At 33.8% G+C, this 21499-nt stretch overlaps 1 protein-coding gene across 8 annotated transcripts in view; it reads right to left on the reverse strand.

Annotated features, from left to right (window-relative positions):
- Window positions 1-21499, reverse strand: part of msn (serine/threonine-protein kinase msn) — a 288177-nt gene that overhangs the window by 126813 nt on the left and 139865 nt on the right. For 6 of the 8 annotated variants that reach the window (XM_069833248.1, XM_069833252.1, XM_069833250.1 and 3 more), the window contains exons 11-13: window positions 17584-17747; window positions 14260-14280; window positions 5428-5699 (exon numbers count right to left, since the gene is read on the reverse strand). In XM_069833248.1, coding sequence (XP_069689349.1) covers window positions 5428-5699; window positions 14260-14280; window positions 17584-17747 — 457 coding nt within the window. The remainder of the gene's footprint in view (window positions 1-5427; window positions 5700-14259; window positions 14281-17583; window positions 17748-21499) is intronic. The other 2 variants (XM_069833247.1, XM_069833249.1) reach the window with 2 other exon arrangements.

The raw sequence follows: 21499 nt of genomic DNA on the forward strand, positions 1-21499 counted from the left end.
CCAAAATAAGAATATATAAAACTATTATCAAACCAATAGTAGTATATGGAAGTGAAACCTGGACTCTACCTGAAAGGCCAATAAAGATCTTAAATGCCTGGGAAAGGAAAGTATTACGAAAAATCTTTGGGCCTACTTATGAGCACGGGTTTTGGCGAATCAGAACAAATGCAGAGTTATACGAATTATATAAAGATATTAACATTGTTGTTGATATAAAACTCAGAAGGTTAGAGTGGCTGGGACACGTAACCAGGATGGAGAACAGTCGCACACCCAAAGCTCTACTAGATGCATTGCCAGTAGGAAGAAGGAAATTGAGATGGTTGGATGATGTTCAGGCTGACCTAACAAAAGTTGGAATTAGAATATGGAGAACACGACAGGAGTGATTGGTCGGATGTTCTGAGGGAGGCTAAGGCTAAACTACAAGGGCAGTAATGCCAATGATGATGATGATGATGATATATATATATATATATATATATATATATATCCCTCGCCCCCCCCCCTCTTTCTCTCTTCATGGATGGAGCCAGGACAACTCCTGTTGCAGACATTGTAACGAGTGCGAAAGCCTACCTCATGCCCCTGGCTTTAGTCATTATGGAGAGCTCCTCGGAAACATCAGGCATCATCTGATGAGCAAAATAGCATCTGCCATTAAGATCAACAACAGCAACTTAGAGGTTTATGAAGAAGTTCACTGTGTCACTTCCAATGGGAGTCATAGACGAGTAGATATACTGTAATTACTATTGGCTGCAATAAGAAGACAGATTACATCTTGGTTCCCAACATATGATTTGAGACCTGCAGTGATCAGCCTTTGGATGTGGACAACGAGAAGAAGCAAATTTATGAACCAATATGCGACTTTTTTAAAAATTGCTATCATCTGGAGACAACTGAAATTATGGGCCTACTCGTTGGAAACCAGGGAACTATAACAAAATGTTTTCTTTTTTTTAATTTTTTGTGAATGAATTAATTTACCGTGAACAATCTGTAAAGAAATTTCCCTTATGGCCCTTTCGTCATGTATTCATTTTCTGAAATCTCATTTATATCACAACAGTACATAATTTCAATGATTTATACTTTTGCTATATGTACTCTAAATTCATATTTATGTCCTTTTATTACTTAATATTATTACTTTATGTTAGGTATACTTTGTCATTTTAGACAGGCCACTCTGGTGGTAAGTCTTGTAAATTAAAATTATTAGACTAAGAAGTGAATAGAAGCATTTGAAATGTGGATATGGAGAAGAATGGAACATGTGAAGTGGATAGACAGAATAAGAAATGAAACTGTGTTGGAAAGAGTGGGTGAAGAAAGAATGATGCTGAAACTGATTAGAAGAGGAAAAGGAATTGGTTGGGTCACTGGCTGAGAAGAAACTGCCTAATGAAGGATCCACTTGCAGAAACGGTGAATGGAAGAAGAGTTCAGGGCAGAAGAAGATATCAAGATGATAGACGCATTAAGATATGTGGATCATATGAGACAAAGAGGAAGGCAGAAAATAGGAACAATTGGAGAAAGCTGAATTTGCAGTGAAAGACCTACCCCTGGGCAGAATCAGAATGAATGAATGAATGCTCGCAAATCACTTTTAAGGAGTGATTAAACCGTGTCTCTTCAGGACAGCACATCCTTCATTTTTTTAAGTTCACCAGATTCCACTGTGCAACAGGTGTTAAAATGGCGGCTTCCAGCATCAATTTTTAAGTGAATTTGTGATATAGAATAATAATAATAATAATAATAATAATAATAATAATAATAATAATAATTAATAATAATAGTAATAATAATAATGAAAACAACATCATCAAGGAAGCAATGCATATTATGCATTATACTAAGTCCACCAATAGTTCGATTATGGCTATGGCTATAAAGACTTATAGCATTACAAATTAGGGCTCATAAATTCCTATTCGAAAGTTTTTATCCTTAAAGCCTATGCATACTCCCAAAGTTCTGATCAAATCTTTTGAATCATGGCATATAGTTTACATTTTAAACTGGCTTTTACCCTACACTAAAGAATAAACAATTTCTTTACTTGTTATAAAAAAATAAAAATACAGTATATATATTTATCGTAATTGGAAATGCCATAAAATGTACACCCTTTAACATGGAAATTGGCCGCTGTTAAGAGACTAAGTCCCATCTCGAAATAGCTTGGGAATCATTATGTGCACTGTGTTTACATGCATGCATTTTACATAGAGAGATTCGAAGCCTGGTCTTTCTAACGAGAAGAAAGAGCTCTATCGCTAAGTCATAAAGGCTTCACTGGGAATGTCATTTTGTGACATACAGATACATTGCTGATATGACTTAACTTCATCTTCAGACCTCAATGCTTAATATTTCCGTGTGAATCTTACATGAACCCGAATGATACTTAGACAAATTCACACTTCAGGAGAGCGATCATTTTCCATGTCAAAGGGTCCATATTCATAAATATAACTATCAATCCACTAGAAGTATTACTCCTACATCCTACAATTCATTCGATACTATACATAGTGAAAGGTGTTCTTTTAAGGAACACATCTTTGGCATAGTATGAATGAAAATGTCCTCTACCATTTCCTTCCTTTGTGTTTAGATTTTCGAGAAATACATAATTATTTTACATGATAATTTTTGATACCATCATCTTTTAAACATATTTAGAAATAATAAACATCGTTAGATTACAGTTCTCAGCTCGAACAGATATTGTGCATAATGTTTCTGCCACATTTATGAATTAAGAGTATTTCAGTACTTTAATAATTAATAAATCAAAGTAAGTAATGATGTTTGACAACACTGTTACCAAAATTCAGGCACATACTTTGCTGTATCTTTTCCTCACAAAATGCTGCCAGAATGGTGATCTCTTTGTTTTTCATTCTTTCAACAGGGACAAGTTTCTTACAGAACAGATTTTGGAATTTTCTTTTAAATTATTTTGTATTTGTACTTATTTCTTTAATTTATTTATTTAAATATAGTTTTTAACAGGTGACGGATTTGACAAAGTAACCTTTAATGAAAGCATTAGTATAAATAATTTAATAAACAGTAATTACAGTAATTAGTAATACTGTTAAGAATAGCAATGGAAAAGTGGTACAATTTTTTAACTTAATCAGAATATTTTACAAGTTAACGAGCTCATTATGACTGTAAATAACAATTGAACATAACATTTATTCTTCCTTTGGATGAACTATATTACGAACTGTATCCTTTGCTGTGATTAGTATTTGAAACTTTGTCTACTCATTAATGTGATTGGGGTATTTTTTGTAACATGATCCACTACATCAATAAACTGAGAGATTTTTAAGACTGTATTATGTTTTTACAGAAACGGTGAATTTTAATTCTCCATAAATCTGATTTTGGTTCCACATTTGGCCTAAATTTTACTCCTGTTCCAATCAAAAGTAACACGTTTCGTTGTTTGAATTAAATACAGCATGAGGTTATGTTAGACAAATTTTTTAATTAACTTTTTAAAATTAACTTGAATTCTTTTTTAAACTTACTTCTTAATGGCCTACACAACCATGTTATTACTTTACACATCTTCCATGCTGTTATAATTTAGTTCCCTTGATGTTATTAACTACCGATACTTAAATGGGTCACAATAAAGTTTGTAAATTAATTAATGTGCAAATGTAAAATAAGTAGTAAACTAAAAACCACATAAAATGAAATGTGTTTCGTGAGTTGTAATAGTTACTTGACAAGGGCAGCCACCTCGTGAAATAGGTTTGATTTTGACAATAACTACATAATCATCCTCACTGCTGCGGAGAGAGAGTGTTTCCATGTGTTGGCATGTGCTACTGAATTTACTGTGATGTTGCAATTTCTTCTAGAAACAAAGTCTATTTTCTGCTAAATAAAAATACATACGGTAACGCAAAATTGCAAAGGAATTAATATTCCTTTTAATATTCAGTTTACAAGAAAAGAGTAATGCACCGCAGCATAAATTGCAATAACTAAAATGCAATGTAACATTTGAGTACTGCACTTTATAAATAAAAATAAATGACATTCCTAAAATAAAATCATCCCTGTTATCAGCAAATAACGGGAATAAATTAAATTATAACAAGCATGAAGACACTCAAAAGGATGGTAGATTTTTAGAGGCTTAAGAAATGGATATAGTATGGCTTTTAATGGTTGGGAAAGAAGTATATGAAATAAATCTGACGCTAATAAATAAAAACAATTGTAAAAATTATGAGCTCAATTAAAATTAGGAGTAAGCGGTTTGCAATAGCAGTTTTAATATGCCTATTATTATTATTATTATATATATAATATATATTATTATATATTATATATAATAGGCATATTAAAACTGTTATTGCAAACCGCTCACTCCTAATTATTATATATATAATACGCATATTAAAACTGCTATTGCAAACCGCTCGCTCCTAATTTTAATTGATCTCATAATTTTTACAATTGTTTTTATTTATTAGCTATATCCAACTATTAAAAGCCATGCTATATCCATTCCTTAAGCCTCTAAAAATCTACCACTGCTGATCAGTTTTAAAGCAAATTACAAAATGGCTAGCCAGAAATCATGAGTGGGAAGAAGAGACTGGTTCTACTCTACCCTATTTTTATCCTTTTCTTTGTCAAATGTCAATCCGAAATATTTCTCACACAAGCATTTGCTTTCTAGCATAATGCTGCCATAACATTGTCACATGACAGCTAGATAGGCAGAACTGTTTACCAGAACTCCTGAGAGAAAAATATCCTCTGCTGTTCACACGATATGCAACACATGAACAGACAGAGACTGATAAACAATCTAAGGTATTTTATTGCACACCTGTGAGAAGCAGACATGAGGAGAGAATAACTTTCATTTTGTGACATGGAACTAAGAGATAATGAGGTACTCCTTTGTCCAGCTACAAGTTCTGGGTTAATCCACTGCAGCACAATAACCACTTATGCTATGAAGATGACATACTGGTACTTTTATAAATGAAGGAATAATAAATAAATAAATAAAAATTAATGCCACAAAAATGAATATCATACAAAATATTCTTCTTAATTGGAAAAATCTCATCACAGTTCAGATTCCAAATTCCCTCTGTAATAAGGCTCTCAAGTGTCATAATGTATTGTATTAACTATTAGTTAAAAATAAAGAACAGTGAGAAAAATATATTAATGAATCATGTTAGCCAGTAATTACTACAGCAATAATACCATTCAAAGATTATTTGAAAACTAATTCTGATAAAAGACTGTATCACATTCTAAATAAATTTACAGAAGGAAAGGGAATTTATAGCCCAACATAATTTTGTATTATGTCTATTTAGCTACAAAAAATAGCAATACAGAGGTGGCACTTACAGTGGTTTTGGTGGATCACTAGCCAACAGGGTACCGTCATTACGAACACCAATTCCATCCTCGCCATCATCAGAGTCTGATTCTACAGCTGCATCAAGGATAGAAGATGCAGACTGTGGAAGAGAAGATGGCGGGGCTGGCAGTGCATTGTGCGACGACGAACTTCCTCCAACAGCTGACGATGAAGACTTTCCATTCTGACGAGATCGGGCTGGTGCCTCGGGTTGGGTGACACCCAATTCGTTCAATTGAGCAGCCAGCATATCCAAATCCTAGCATATTACAAAAACAGTCAACAGTGTTTGGTAATATTACAATAAATGAGGTTATTAAATTTTATTATAACAAATTTTGCAAATAGTGAATAGGAAATTAACAATCCTCACTTTAATTTAGAAATTTAACTCTAAATACATAATTAACATTAAGAATCTAATGGATTGCAAATTCTTTGAAAGTATTTTACAGGTGCTATTTCTTCAAGAGATATAACTGTGCACGATATAACATTACAAATCCCAAAAGAATTGTTAACAGAAATGGAGTCAGTAATGTAAAACACGTGGAATTGCCATTTCTTAGTTAATAAAAAAAAGTTGAACTATTTTATTTGCATTGTATTTCTCTGACATGTTCATAAAAGCTTATAGTGAACCTAACTTTGATTTTCATGTATCTTCCAGCAACACTGGTTTATCTACATACTTATTTTCCCTTATTTACTAGAGTCACAAAGGGATATATTGTATCCGAGTTGTTGAATGTTGCACTGAACTGCATGTGCAACAGAAAAAGAAAGTGACACACATTGCCTTAGCCAATGAATGCCAGTCTGCTTCTGCTTTTATATTGCGATAGTGCATAGTTTGTGTTTTGTTTTGAAGCATTATTAAAATCAGACATCATAAACATGTAAAATTATACTAGTGCCAAAAATGGTAAGTGAATATATCAGTATTTTCAGATGTTTTCACTTGTAGTAGATAACAGAAATACACAGCATCTCTATTAGAATTCAGACTTTATATGGTGTATAAAAACTGTAAGATATGTCGAAACATCTCTTGATGGCAAAATACACCCTATTTCTCGATTACATAGGAAAACCAGGAACTGTCAAGTAGACAGCAAATATACTAGCCATAATGTAGCAAGCATGCATAAACCTTAACAGTTCTTTAATATATTGTTATATTAATTAATTGTTTGATGGCAAACATCATCTGGAGCCTCCCAGCTTTACTTCCTTTCTGAAGGAAGTCATGATAAGGATTTTTATTATCCTTAAAAAGATATCACTCTTGGGAAGGTTAGCTTTTTTTTTAATTTAATTCTTGAGCTCTTTTCAAACTCTGACTGACAATGGCAGCCAACCAGTGAGAATGTTAGGAGGATGTAATGTAAAAGCCTATTGGTCTTGTATCACTCCAGTGTATACCCTTTCAATGAAGAGAGAATGGATCTAATGATACGATATCTAATTTGCATACAGCTTGTTTTTCAGAACACTTCTGAAATATTGAGCGAAAATGCAATATACTTCTTAATTTGACTCATATGTTATTCCATATATGCGTTGAATTTTATACAGGGTGGAAGTGAAATAACCTTGCAGATTGAAAGGGATAGGGTAAATTTAAATGAATAGAAAACCTATATTACGTTTTGTGATTAAATGCACAGTTAATTAGAAAAAATTAAGTTGGGAGTTTCAGCAGTCTGGCAACATCGTCATTAACACACTGCTATTTCTTCTCGTAATTCAGATGTAAGAGGTCAATGAACTCAGATCTGTCTCCTTATCTTCCACCTCCCTGACTACAACATTGCAATCTGTTCGTATCATTCAGTGGCTTGAAATTAGTGGTTTTTAAATTAAAGATACATGAAAACCGTCCACATTATTTACCGTAAATACACCAGAGGGATAAATGATTCATTATTAGATTTTCTATTGATATGGACAAAAATCACGATCATACTCGCAATATTCACCGAATAAGAGGGTGTTAAACATTTGAGGAAAAAACATTTTTTTTTTCTGATAAAACTAAGAACTTTTCACCAATATGGCATTATACTTTTTTGTTACATACAACATTAACTTTTTTCTTTGGAAAACTGCAGGGTTATTTCACTTCCACCTTGTATTTTTGGTTTGATGACCAAGATACATTCTTTACAAAACATAAGCCAATGATAAAACAGGGAGAACATAACAATTCTTCTTTTTCATACTAGATGTAAGTCAGACTAGTTTTTTAATGAAGATCAGGTTCTATCTCTGGACTGGAGCAATGTGTTGCTGCACTTATTTTTTTATTATAGTAGTTTATTGCTATAATTTCCCTTATTAAATTATTGCTACAAAGACAAAGACGAATAATTATTTATGTATTACTCAAGACCTTGGTACAAAAGCATTCGTCTTAATTGGGTGAAAATAAAATGTTTCGTTAACACACTAACAAATGATATTTACAATACACATGACATTTCCAGTAACAGTCAGTTATAGGTCAGTCTCATCCACATATACACTACAGAACTGTCTAATGTGGTGTACATGAATTTAACTTCACATTGGTGCTTCTATCACTATCAATGAATGGTTAAAAAAAAAAATCTGTATATACAGTGAACGCCTTTTACTGTAATTCAAACTCTAAGGGGAATATGAAGAAAATAAAAATACCAGTACCTAATATTCAAATTCAGTAGCAAATTATTTTTTCTAAAATTCATATTAATAACATAAAATACACTCATATACAGTAATAAGTAATAAATGAGAAGTATACTTTAAATAACTGCTACTGTTTTGTCCATATCCACACAAAAATTAGGTTGCCAGTAGAAGAAAACAATTCCAATTTTCTTTGTTAACATTAAACTTGTGTAAGCTCCACACTTCGACATTTTGAATGCAGACAAACCAATAACATACTAACTTCTGTATGTACAATAATGATTTCCAAAAATTCGTTCTCTTTTAAGTTACTCGTTGGCAGGTAAGGATGAGTGGGACACACACACCTGTAAACAACAGTGTTGGGCAGTCCACCCATTGCTCTCATCTACCGTAAGTGAATGGATTCATTTTTAATTCATTCTTAGTTTTATCCCAAGGATAAATCCTTCACTGCAAACCCATCATTCTCCAATCTTTCCCATTTTCCATCTTCCTCTTAGTCTCTGCATATGATCCATATATCTTGTTGTAGTCTATCATCTGATATCTTATTCTGCCCTGAGTTTTTCTTCTGTTCATCACTGCTTCCAGTGCATTCTTCAGTATGCAGTTTTGTCTTAGCCTGTGACCAAGTCAATTTCTTTTTCTTTTTCTGATCAGTTTCACCATTATTCGTTCTTCATAGCTTCATTTCTTATTCTGTCTGTTCATTTCACAAGCTCCATTCTTCCCCATATCTACTGTACATTTCAAATACTTCTACTCTAGTTTTGTCTAGTCGTTTTTCTTCACTTCATTACAATGCCACACTTCACACAAAGCACTTCACTAGTCTTTTCCATAGTTCTTTTTCTGAAGATAACAGTACGGAATCTATTAACAGTAACAACCTTTTTCTGTTCCATATCTGTTGATCACTATGAAGTTTAAAAAGAGAATTTGAATTCTTGGAATAATTAATAACTGACAATAATAATCCATGGCGCCACAGCCCTTGAAGGACCCAGACCAACCAGCTGGCTGCTGGCTTCACGTTCACATGCCGAACCAGAGGTGAACGATCATCCAACCAGAATAGAGGTATTTCATGAGAAAATTTATTCCCCCATGAGAATTCAAACCAGCATGCATTCTATAACGCAAGTCCTAGGTAGGATGCCTTAGACCACGATGCCACAGAATTAATTGATATTTCCACGAAAAACTTTTGGACTTTCACTAGAATTCCACATTGGACACTATCTGCATTGAAATAAATGTAAAGTCTTGACTTCGAATTATCCAAATGTAAGCTTTGAAAATTCGAATTAAAAGTGAATATTTAATATTGATTTAAATAGGAATTTCAAGGGAAACAAACATTTATTCGAATTATCCTATAACATCAATTATGCAATGTCGAATTAACCAATCCCTACATTATAATATTTGCAACAACATTAGTTCAATGGCGAGAAGGTAAGCTACAGACTTAGCTTCAAATCCTGTCAAGCCAAAGTGTAATAATTTCTGGACAAAATGTTAGAACAAGTTTTTGCATGGTACTTCCATTTTCCTTGTTCTTGCATGAAAATGTCAGACAATATCTGGTTGAATCACTTGATGTTAAAAATTATTTTTGTTCATCAGCTGCATTGCTTATATGTAGGGATCTTATTTTTTTGGTAACAATAATATCCACAAAAATTCTTGTAATATTTGTATTTATGCTCTGAGTGTAACTTGCAAAAATGTATCACTTTTTAACAAACTTGTAAGTGCGAAATCAGAATTTAGGGAGAAATGGCATGTAAAAAGAACGAAATGTATGAGAATAACGACCTTATGGAATACTTCAAACAACTCTATGACTTAATTTTCGTGGTATTTCAAGCAATGAGAAAAAGCCATTTTATTTGAGGTTGCCTTTGTGAAAGTACACTGTGTTCAGATTGCCTCTACAATCACTTTTCTTGTATACCCTGCTGCACAGTTAAAGTTAATTCTCTGATTTGAGAATTAGATGTAGTGCATAGGCTAAAAATTCTAGGTGAGAGGACTATTGCTACACTTGATACACTTCAATGCGAGAGGAGAGAGAGGAAGGAAATAAAATTAAGAGTCTTGCAGAAAAGAGTACGAGCAAGGTGAAAAAAAATGTTACTACTAGGAGATCCAGTAGAAGTTTTTCAAACCATTTTCTAACTTTTCTATCTCCCACATTTAATAATGGTTATTAGAGAAGAAGAATTTGTTCTGGCACTGGGGATCGAACCTGGGTCTTTGGTTCCATGTACCAAGTGCTCTAATCACTGAGCTATGCTGAAGTTCAATCCACAGAACCAATCGAATCCCTCTCCTCTAGTGTTTTCCCCTTTGTGGCCTTTTTTCAAGTTCGACATATATGTTGACATATATTAAGTCAACTGCCATTATACAAGGAGCGCACTCAATTGAGTGACTTGATGGCCGGGATTCCACAGTATTATGCATTGTTGGGCGAAGAATCTACGTAAAGATTAATTTTTTGGTCCTACAGAATATATCTATTATGGTAACAATGGTTATTAGAGCGAATTTTTCTCCTCTAATAACAGTCATCAGCTACTTTTGATCGTCCTTGAGAAAATGTATCAGCCCAATTGTACAGTGCTTTGCACATTAAACAACTCTCACCACAAAAAAGGAAACATTTTCTTCCTTTGAAGAAAGTTCTTTTGCTCATAAAAAACACAAACAGCAGGCTATACACTCCTAGAGCACGGTTTCTATTCCGAATCTGAGATATGCACGTGATATTTAGTTTATATTTAAGTTGGGTTAATGTCACCTTCAGAAATTATTAAATATCATTATCAGCTATCCAAAATTGTTTGTAACTTATCTAATGAGTTCCCTCAAACAACAAAATATTTATTAATAATTTACGTTGTTTTTAAATTATTTGTGTACCTTATAATAGAAGATATAATCTAAGGAAAGTCGTTTATGAAAAATATAATTATGTTTAAAAAACAAGCCCAAAATATATGAGAAAAGCAGAATAAGGATTCACTCATTTTATATAAATTCAAAGTGATTAATCATCCTGTTTTGTTTCGTTCCTTCCCTCATACCAAAATCATGAATGTGCATTTTCTTAGTTCTGAGGAAAACGACTTTAAAGTGTCAAATGCCCTTACAGATTCAGGAAAACTTCATTTTATTCAACATATTATGATATAGAAAGTTTATTAACATGAAGTTTTCCTGAATTTATAAGTACGTTTGAAACTTTAAGGTCGTTTTTTTCCCAGGACTAAGAAAATGCACATTCATGGTTTTAGCATGAAGGAGACTTACCTATATATTAATTAAAATCACTTTGATTACTCTTTCTAATGGGTCTTAATTAATCAGGACTACCCAACAATGAGAAAATACCACACTACTGAAACACAGATACTCACATGTTTACATTGTAAGAAATGTTAGTAAAAAGTGATGTTGCAGCCATTCATTGCAAGGAGTCTTCTTACATTGTCCGAGTTCCATCCGACAAAACGTGATCAGTACATGCAGGAAATTCAAGTTAAGAATTTTAAAGAGGATTTAACTCATGTATTGTATTACAGTGATAAATAAAATTATGGATGCACTTTTTTTTTTCCCCAAGATGCACAAAAACAGAATTTAAATGCCTCATGTACATCACCAGCTGCAGAGAAATCAAGGAAAATTACTTTTAAAGATCAGACTATCATGCTGGAACCTTGTTGGCAGCAGTTGTTAACATTCAGACTTCATACATAGCTTCCTTGCCAAACATTTCAGTAAAAATTGCAGTAAACTGTATCATGCACAAATGTTAACTAATGGATGGAAATCACCTACTTATCTGTGAAGTTCTTGTCATTGCCAAATGGATTTGTAATGAAAACAACAAACCAATACATTGCAATATAATGTAATGTTATTAGTGCAAAACTAAATTTCTTTAAACTGCTGGGAGTTTCTTTCTTTTCCTGTCGTCCAACAAAACCATGTCATATTTTTAAGTAGAGTGGTTTATGCTGCATACATTCTAGTAGAATAAAAAGAAACCACACAACTACAATAAAGGCATACTAAAACTTACTCGATGGTTGAAAGAATTTTTGGTACACCTTTACAAATATAAAATTAATAAATCACAATAACTCTTTTCCTTCTATTGCAATATTTTATTTGATATGGAACAATATACAATTTAAAAATAGTTTTATGGAAGGATCTTGAATCAATTACACATTTTTAAGCTTTCTACCTTTTTTTTTTTAGTTGGTTATTTAACGACACTGTATCAATTATGAGGTTATTTAGCGTCGATGAGATTGATGATAGCAAGATGGTATTTGGCGAGATGAGGCCGACGATTTGCCATAGATTACCTGGCATTCACCTTACAGTTGGGGAAAACCTCGGAAAAAACCCAACCAGATAATCAGCCCTATTTATTATTTCTATCAAATTTCACCTAAATAAAGTTCACTGTTTCAGAAAAATCAACACTTTACCATTGATATACGAAATAATGTGTAATTTATAAGTTATCAGTACAGAAATAAATCTTTCGTTAGTTTAACAATATTTTTTCTTGCCTGAAACTATAATGCACATAGATTACATAGCTTTGTTACAGCCAAATTATTTAAACTGTGCATTTTATCATTGAAGAAGGTAAATGTTGAAGATTCCCCGCCTCCCTTCTCCTCATTCTAAATGCACTGCAGCCTGAAGGATTACTGTGCTAATCAGTGCAACTGATGATAGCAAAATGGTATTTTGAAGAGATGAGTCTGAGGATTCACAATGATATTATGGCTGCAAAAGGGTATCTGTCGGATACAGGGGGGAGAGTCATTAATCCTTCCCATTGAAGGCTTTAAGGAACCAACCTGGACAAATACCCAATGCCCCATCCCTACCTTCCCATGGAGCAGCTGTTAGTAAGCATAATTTTACGAACTGAACTAAAGGGAGGGGCTACTCATCCATTAGCACTGGTCAGCTTGATGAGCTAATGACTGAATTTGGTATAATTTTCCTCTATCCAATACCAAATTCCCTCTTTATCCTTTCCTATCCAGTCCTCTGACTGAACTCTTACTTTCTTCGATCCCGACAGCATTAGAGCATTCGAGGCCTAGGGGTTCATTTCCCTTTCCTTCCTCCTCTTTCTACTTTTCTGTTCCTGGTGCTGACCTGCTATGGCACTAAAATCGTCCTCCAGTGGCTTGAGGGAAAGCTGGTGATCAACAAGATCTCCCAGCTAGGTCCAATGGACCCGTCGACCAACAGCAGGTGTGGTCTCCAGACATTCTGGGGGTTGTGTGTGAATGAAGTAGCCACCAAAACGTTAAAATATGGTGTTCACTTAAATCGGTTACAACTTGCCATTTATTCTGTGCTTCATTGGCTGGTCATGATAATATCTTTGAAAAATATTGGAGTGCAAGAGGTCAAATGACTTTATTGTCAAACACCTGGCATTAGAAAACAACAACAACAATGATATTATCTGATATTTGTTTTACAGTTGAAAAAACTCAACAAAGTAATCAGCCTAAGTAGGATTCTAACCCATATCAAAATCCCTCAGATCTCAAGTCCAACTTGCTACCATTTGAGCTACGCCAGTGGCTGAATTTTAACCATAATTATTTACGCTAAGACTTTTCTGGAATTATGATAGCTTAGCAGAGATGATACATTTCTGAAGTGGGATATTTCAAGAGTGGAATGTATTGCTCCAATGATAAGAAAGTGAGGCTCAGAACTTTTAGAATGAATTTTGATGTGGGCAAGCAATGGCTGCCTGGAGTCCTATCATTAAGAAATGGGGTACTTTTTCTTTTATCCACATTTATTTTGATGTGGGACTACTACCTTTACTTCACTTCTAAATGTGCTTTTACTTAAGTGTCAAATTTCCATATTTTTATCTTATCAAACTGTTTCATTAAATGAGTTAAATCTTCTGCTCCTAAGATATCTTGAAAACAAAATAAGCAGATAAACAAGTTGAGACAGTGACTGTAGTTTCCAATTTAAGCTCCAGTTACAGATACCAAAAAGCAGCTGTTAATGCCCACATTCTTAAAAAAAATATATAGATATAACAAAATAGGTGTTGTGCCTACCTCTGGTCTTCTTGGAGGAAGCTTAAATCAAACAGAGAGAGAAAAACTTGGAATTAGGTGCGCAGCAAATGAAACAAGTGTGTAATAATAAGCAAAGAAAACACATTAAAATGAAATCCAAGTGCTATATAAAAATATAGGTGTATAAATTCTAAGTAATGACTTAACTTTGCTATAAATTATATTACAAAGCACAGCATGCAGGATTAACATATGTATTACAGACAACACACTGCTAATGTATTGATACTGTTCCAAATATAAGGATGAATCTGTAATAATTCTACAGTGAGTTTTTACCTATTGATTATTTTAAATCTGCCATTATGTACAGTATATATGCTAAAAACCAACATTATCAGTGGAATCCTCTTTAATCAAAGTCTTCAAAACATGTGTACTTCAACAGAAGTATTTACCGTACGCGACAAAAAACAAATCTAGTGAGTTGAGAGTTATGCACGAATTGTTACTGTTCATCTGTTTAACTTGTGTTGAATGGATATTCATCATCAGCTTGAGGTTTGATAGAAAACAAATATAAACACACATTTTAAAATCCAGAATAACAAAGGCAATACAGTATGACATATAAATACATATACATATATAAAATAAACATTTATTAGAGTAACTATTCAAGTACGTATATGAAGAATTTTTGGTATATGTTGCTAGTTGGAAGAATAAAGTATTGTATTTCTTACACACTATTCTTCTTTGTCGCGAAAGATTTTTTGAAGTTCTTTATATTTGGAACAATATGATACACAACAAATAAATTACACTAAATCTGAAATTTAAAAGTATATCTAATCTGTGAAAGAAGGTTGTTAGTTATAGGATAAGAATTAAACAACAGTGTAATAACAAATAATAGCTAGTGATACAATTAAAAAGCAAGAGGATGGGGAACACATACTGCTTGGCCGTGACTATAAGAAGAGGATCAACTAAATTATACGTTTCAGGTGCTAACCTTACATATTATTGATACAGCAACATCTGAACATCAGCATTTGAAGTATGTGATCAAATTCTTATAATCAGTGTAATTTCTCCAAAAAAAAGTTACGATTTAATCAAATGTCCATGAATAAATTTGAAGACAATTTTATAATATATGCCTCCATTTCTTCTTTCATAAATAGACTGTTAACACCATGCGAATTGTGTTGTTTTCATAGTACAAATGACGTGAATTATTGCTTATATGTGTATTACATACAGTCATCCTTGGTGGTATACAGTTTCTGTGCTTTCCTCTGAACTCAAGTATCAAGGGCTCAAGCTCAACTAGGGATACTGGATTTTTCACTTTCACCACAAGGAACTACATCTGTAGGTCCTATCACACCAGGGTTGTTGCACATAAAGAAACTGCATGATATTCGACTCATTAATACAAACAAAATTCTCAAACTGGTTGTATTGCCTATCGGGACTACTGTACTTGCAGATGGCAATAATAATAATTAAAACCGTAACAGTATACTCTGATATATACAAGTACAAAGAAATGAAATCCCCTGTGATACTTAGCACAGATGCCAAAAGATCACAATCCCACAGATATCTCTGCACATCGTGTAACTGACTATAATAACTGGATACATGTACCAAGAAGTATGTGAATTCTCATTACACATAGAAAGTGTCTTACATACTTAAAAAGTTATGCAAATAGTGATAGAATCCATTAATTTTATGGAAATTTTTTCACAACAAAATATGGTTGGCTGGTTGGTTGGGTGATTGCTGATATCTGAGATAAGATAGATGAAGATTGCCCTGGAGTATGGCTGGTCTGACAATGTGAAAAATTCCATTCCTTATGTAGGAAAAACAATAATGTGAAATTCATTATCTTCTATAATAGAAGGCAATAATTGAATTCAGAAGTGCATCTGAAATGAACAGTAAGTTTTCTGTAAAATTCTCTCATTTACAGACAGAGTTCTATGTTAAACATCTCCCTACTTTACTTCCCCTTCGAAAGAAACCATGCTTATAATTTTTGTTATCCTTAAAAAAATCACTGTCCTCGCTGGTTTTTAACCCACACATTAAGCTGCAATGGCTAGCATAGTAACCAGTCAACCACGAAGGTTAAATGACATAAAATAATAAGATTTTCGAAATCATCCAACATTTTACAGCTGAATTTTAAATGTTTCAAGTAACTATAAAAAAATCATGAAACATATTTTTAAACTGAAATAAAATAATATTAAAGACTTCGTCTCAGGTTTTATGGGGGTTAAATACAGCAGAGGATGAGGTTGGCTCTGCTGCCTTGAAGACGTGAAGAAAGCAGGGATGGAGAGGTCTTAATTTTCTTCATGTGACCTGATGAAAAGATTTACGCAGAAACATTTTTTGGCATTTTTTTATCCAGAGAATATTCATATTTTGGAAGGTTGAATGGACACTGTTCTCAAAGGTTACAAAGAGAAAAATTGTTTGCCTCTGTCTAGAAGCAAATAATTGACTTTAAAGTATATGACCATCACTAGGGTTTTTCAAAAGTAAGAGGTAACTGTAATTGCTCATATTTTCTACACAATCTTAAAAATTCTGGCACTAGTTTATTACATAATAAAAGAGACTTTTTGCATCACCATGGTAACTACTTTGTTTCTGATTGTTATGATGGTCGTGTTATCAGTAGGCACTTTCCTGTAGGTCTGCAAGATCGTCAGATATTAACCCAGCAGATTATTGGTTGTGGAACTATCTGAGGGAAAGAGTGTTCTTGAGCAAACCTAAGACAAGTGATGAGTTGGAGGATTCCATTGCACAAACTGTGGAACATAATCCAGAACACGAACTCAGAGCTATTGTTACTTGTACAAGAACAAAATGGTGGACACAAACAACATCTACGATGAAATCATGGCAAAAAAAAACCTATTTCTTGTGTAATATGCTAGTCTCAGAATTTTTAAGTGTGCGTACAAAATGAAGAAAATACGAGCAATTAAACTTACCTCTTACTTTTGAAAAACCCTACAGTATGAGTCAACTCAACTTCTCTGATAACTGATACCAAAAAATTGGTAAACTCTTGTACTCTCCAGAAAGAAATATACCAGTATGTGAGGTTTATTTGTAGTTCTTGGAGACATATTATAAAAGAGGCCAGGAATTCAATTCATGGATCTGTTGCAAATTACCAAATTGCAAACCTGGATCCTCCTCTTAATCTGACAGGGAAGCAACAGACAGTTTGCACTTATCTGGTCACGTTTCCATGTACCAGGGCTTGTTCCATGAAGACTTAGCTAGAATATCAAAACACAAATTTGTACATGGACTCCTCACCATGGGTTTGAAAATGTGAGAGTTCCGTTGCTGAGGCTGTGGGGCTCCTGAAGATTGTTGTTGGTGACTTGAGGCTCCTGTAGGGGGCGTTGCAGGCTTCTGTTGGCGGTCCTCCCTCGGTGGAGGGGGCAGTGGTCGTGACGGGGGGTGAGGATCTGGCACAACTAAATGCAAGGTAGCAGATAAAATGCTTCATAATAATGTAACATTCCACCTTCCAACAAAGTCCACCTCACTCTTTGTAAGAGATAAATCACACTATTGCAATCAAATAACATACATCCTTATCACCTCTATCCTTCAATGTCTCAGACTACAGTTTCTTGGGTTGTACTAGATTTTGTTTTGTAATTGGAACATACCAACACTGTTAACCTTAGAAAGTTCAGCATAAATGCTCTGATTAAATCATTATGGTTTAGTTACAGCAACAACCACAACAGTGGCTCAGTACTAGCACACTGGGCTTGTAAGGAAAGAGACCCAGGTTCAAAACACGGTTGATTTAACCTGTGTTTGGCAAGCTCTGGTCAAGGCAACAAATGGGTTTTCTCCAGATACTCGGGTTTCCTTGTGACAGCCCAACAATTCTCCATTATCATGATCATCATCCATTCATTCGGCGCTATCAACATCTATGAGCAATGGGCAAACTCGTAGAGCCGGGGCAAAGGGGCAAATAATGGTAAATTAATGGCCCTGGCATTGGGAAAAAAAGAACAGCAACTGCTCATCTCTATTTAATTTTGCTCAACAAACAAAGATTCAGATGTTCAAGGCTCTGTCGTGCAATTTTTTGTTTTGTAACATTTTATGAAAAGTTACAGTAACCTGTTATGTCAAGCTCTGTAACAATTTTAATGTTAGTAAAATGAAATGGTAAAGTGAAAGGATATTAGAACTCGTGGATTTATTACACTAAAATCCATTATTATAACATGCTTCTTATAGGGAGTATAAAAACCAAGTGATGGAGGACTATTTCAGGATTATAGCAAGTATATAACAGAAAAATCCGTAACCTTACAGGGCCATTACTTTTGCGAAAAGCAAACTGAAAAAAAAAAAAAAAAACTGGAATTGGTACTGAGTAAATGTAAAATGGTTTACATATGACCATTTGAAAGTTCATTGCTTCTTCTTGTAATTCTAAGGATAAATTAGGAAAAAAAAAAAAAAAATTGAAAACTTAATTAGGTATTGAATAATTTCAAGGAAAAATTGTTCCGGGGCCGGGTATCGATCCCGGGACCCTTCGCTTAGCGCGCGAATGCTCTTCCGACTGAGCTACCCCAGGAACTATACACGACACCGTCACGATTTTTTTTTTGTTTAATTAGGTATTACAATAATTATTTGTGGGTGGTTAGTAGCATCATTATTAAGGTACTGAAATGCAAGCTGGAAAGTTTCAGTTCAATCCCCGATGGGATCATGGATTTTTACCATTGATCTAATCCTTCTGGTTACAACATGGCTTTAGAAGCAAGCTACTGTTACTTTTGATAATTGGGATTAAGGGTCGTACCTTAAACTCCTCTACACTGTGGGCCTCCATGGATGTAAAAGAAATAACTTTACTTTTTTACATAAGTATAGTGAAACCTCGATTCATCATTTTTTTTGGGGGACCGGAATAAAAACGATAAATACGGGAAAATGATAATACCGAGAAATCTTAAAAATTACCATATTTAGGCGTATAAATAGACGCAATAGAGTTACAAATGTATCCCACTATTCTCTAGATGATTTGAAGAGGAATCGCACATAATCGATGCATTTAATTTTTAACAATAATCATAAATAATATAAAATCACAATGGACGTGTCTCGTAATATTTTATTCTTGTTTGTAAACTTGCGATAAAAAATCTATTGTTTGCTTAAATAGGGTATAAAATGAACAACCGAATGGTTAGTGAATTCTATAGTGAAAATCTGATAAGTAAACAGAAAGGTGGAGTTTTACCACGTTCCACACCATCGTACCAAGTCATGCGTGTGATAAGGATGACATACACACTAGAAATCAGTTCTCTATTCCTTACGAGATGTTGGTCATTACTGATAATTTCGACAGAAATGAAGTACATGAAAATCATAAACCTAGATTCGTGATATGTTCAGAATAGAGATATGTTTTACCACAAATCCATTCCCATAAAATTAATGCTACTGTTTAAAGTAGGTGGGCTTCCATTAGTCCACACTGTTGCATTACATGCAATTAGAATCTGTATCACAAATTAGGCCTATATCATATTGCATGAAAATAATGCCGAAACTTGCCTAGCTCTTTAGTAACCCTAAAAAGATACTTCTCTTGTACGTGTCTAAGCATATAAACATGTACTGAACATAAACTATGTACAGAAACACTTGCCACTGTGGAGATCAGTGTCTGTGTTGTAGCACAGCTGACTGTAAACAAGTCACAGCATTAACATGACAAATCTCGTTAGGTAAGACGACTGCGTAATATATTCCATAATAATACTGTATCAAGTATTTATACACATCCACATCGTTCTTGTGTGGAAAAATATGATTAATCAATAAGTCATTATAAAATTGCATTTCTTTTCAGAATCTAATATGTCTTCATTGCACAGATCCCACACGTAGTAATTAATTTCCGCATTAACAGACTATACCAAACGCACATGAAAAATTCGCGTGCTGCACTAGATGACGAATCACATCACATATCATGCTAGCGCAATACATTTTATGTTTCTCCGCGAAGTTTGACACAGTCTCCAGATCGCAATTTTCTGTATCTTCTTGCTTCAAAGGTAATAATGGCGAGCAAAAAGTTCGTCCTTTAAAAGTAAAAGAAAACTATCCATGTGGGAAAATATAGCGTCAGGATCGTGATTTCTCAACGATCAATGCGATAAAATGACAGTTCGAGAAATGATGAAATTGGGAAAAAATATTTCCAGGACCAAAAAAGCGAGAAAACGACGATAACGGGAACGATGCATCGAGGTTCCACTGTATTCTCAAAAATAAAGTGTTATAAACACACAATGTATAAACATTAACATATTTTCTCAATTATATGGTATGTGAAATTTTATGTCACCACATTCTACCATGGTACACTACGTATTTAGTGATGAAGAAGACAACAAATTCATTCCCAATATTTTTTGTCTTTCAGGTGATGTAACTGCTGCTAAGGTGATGTACAGGAGGTTCTTGTTTTTTTCCAAATATGTCTCCAGGAATATAATTTATGTGACCACTTTCACATGTTAATTGTGAACTAAGTTTATAAATACCTAGTTGACAAGTTTCAGCTTAGTAGGAGCCATCTTCACAACTAGTGAGCTCCTTGCATCTTCCAGTTTCTTCAGTTGTTTGCTGGGGGGTGCATTTGTGTTATATAGTGTGGAGTCAAATAGTGTGTGTGTGTTCTGAAATTCAGTTGTGTATTGAGGATTTGTTGTGGATGTGTTTTTGTGTGTCTGCATATTTCGTACTGTTGTAGTGTGTTTAATTATGGTTGTGATGTGTTCTTTGTAACATATTTGAATACATCACAGCCATAACCAAATCACACAATACATCCACATATGTAGAATACATTTCAAACACCAACCACAACTACAGCAACATAGACACAGACATGGAAATTCTACATATGGAACTGAAAAACCAGAAAGTAAACCCACTAGAATGGTACGAAATATACAGACACATAAAAACACACCCACAATAAATCAATATACAAATGAATGTCAAAACACACACACACTATTCGACTGCACACTACATAACACAAAAGCATCCCCCAGCAAAACAACCAAAGAAACAGAAGATGCAAGGACCTTACTAGTTCTGAAAATGGCTCCTACTAAGCTGAAACTAGTCAACTAGGTATTTATAAACTTAGTTCACTATTAAC

The sequence above is a fragment of the Periplaneta americana genome, chromosome 8 (assembly GCF_040183065.1).
Source record: "Periplaneta americana isolate PAMFEO1 chromosome 8, P.americana_PAMFEO1_priV1, whole genome shotgun sequence".
Taxonomy (NCBI): domain Eukaryota; kingdom Metazoa; phylum Arthropoda; class Insecta; order Blattodea; family Blattidae; genus Periplaneta; species Periplaneta americana.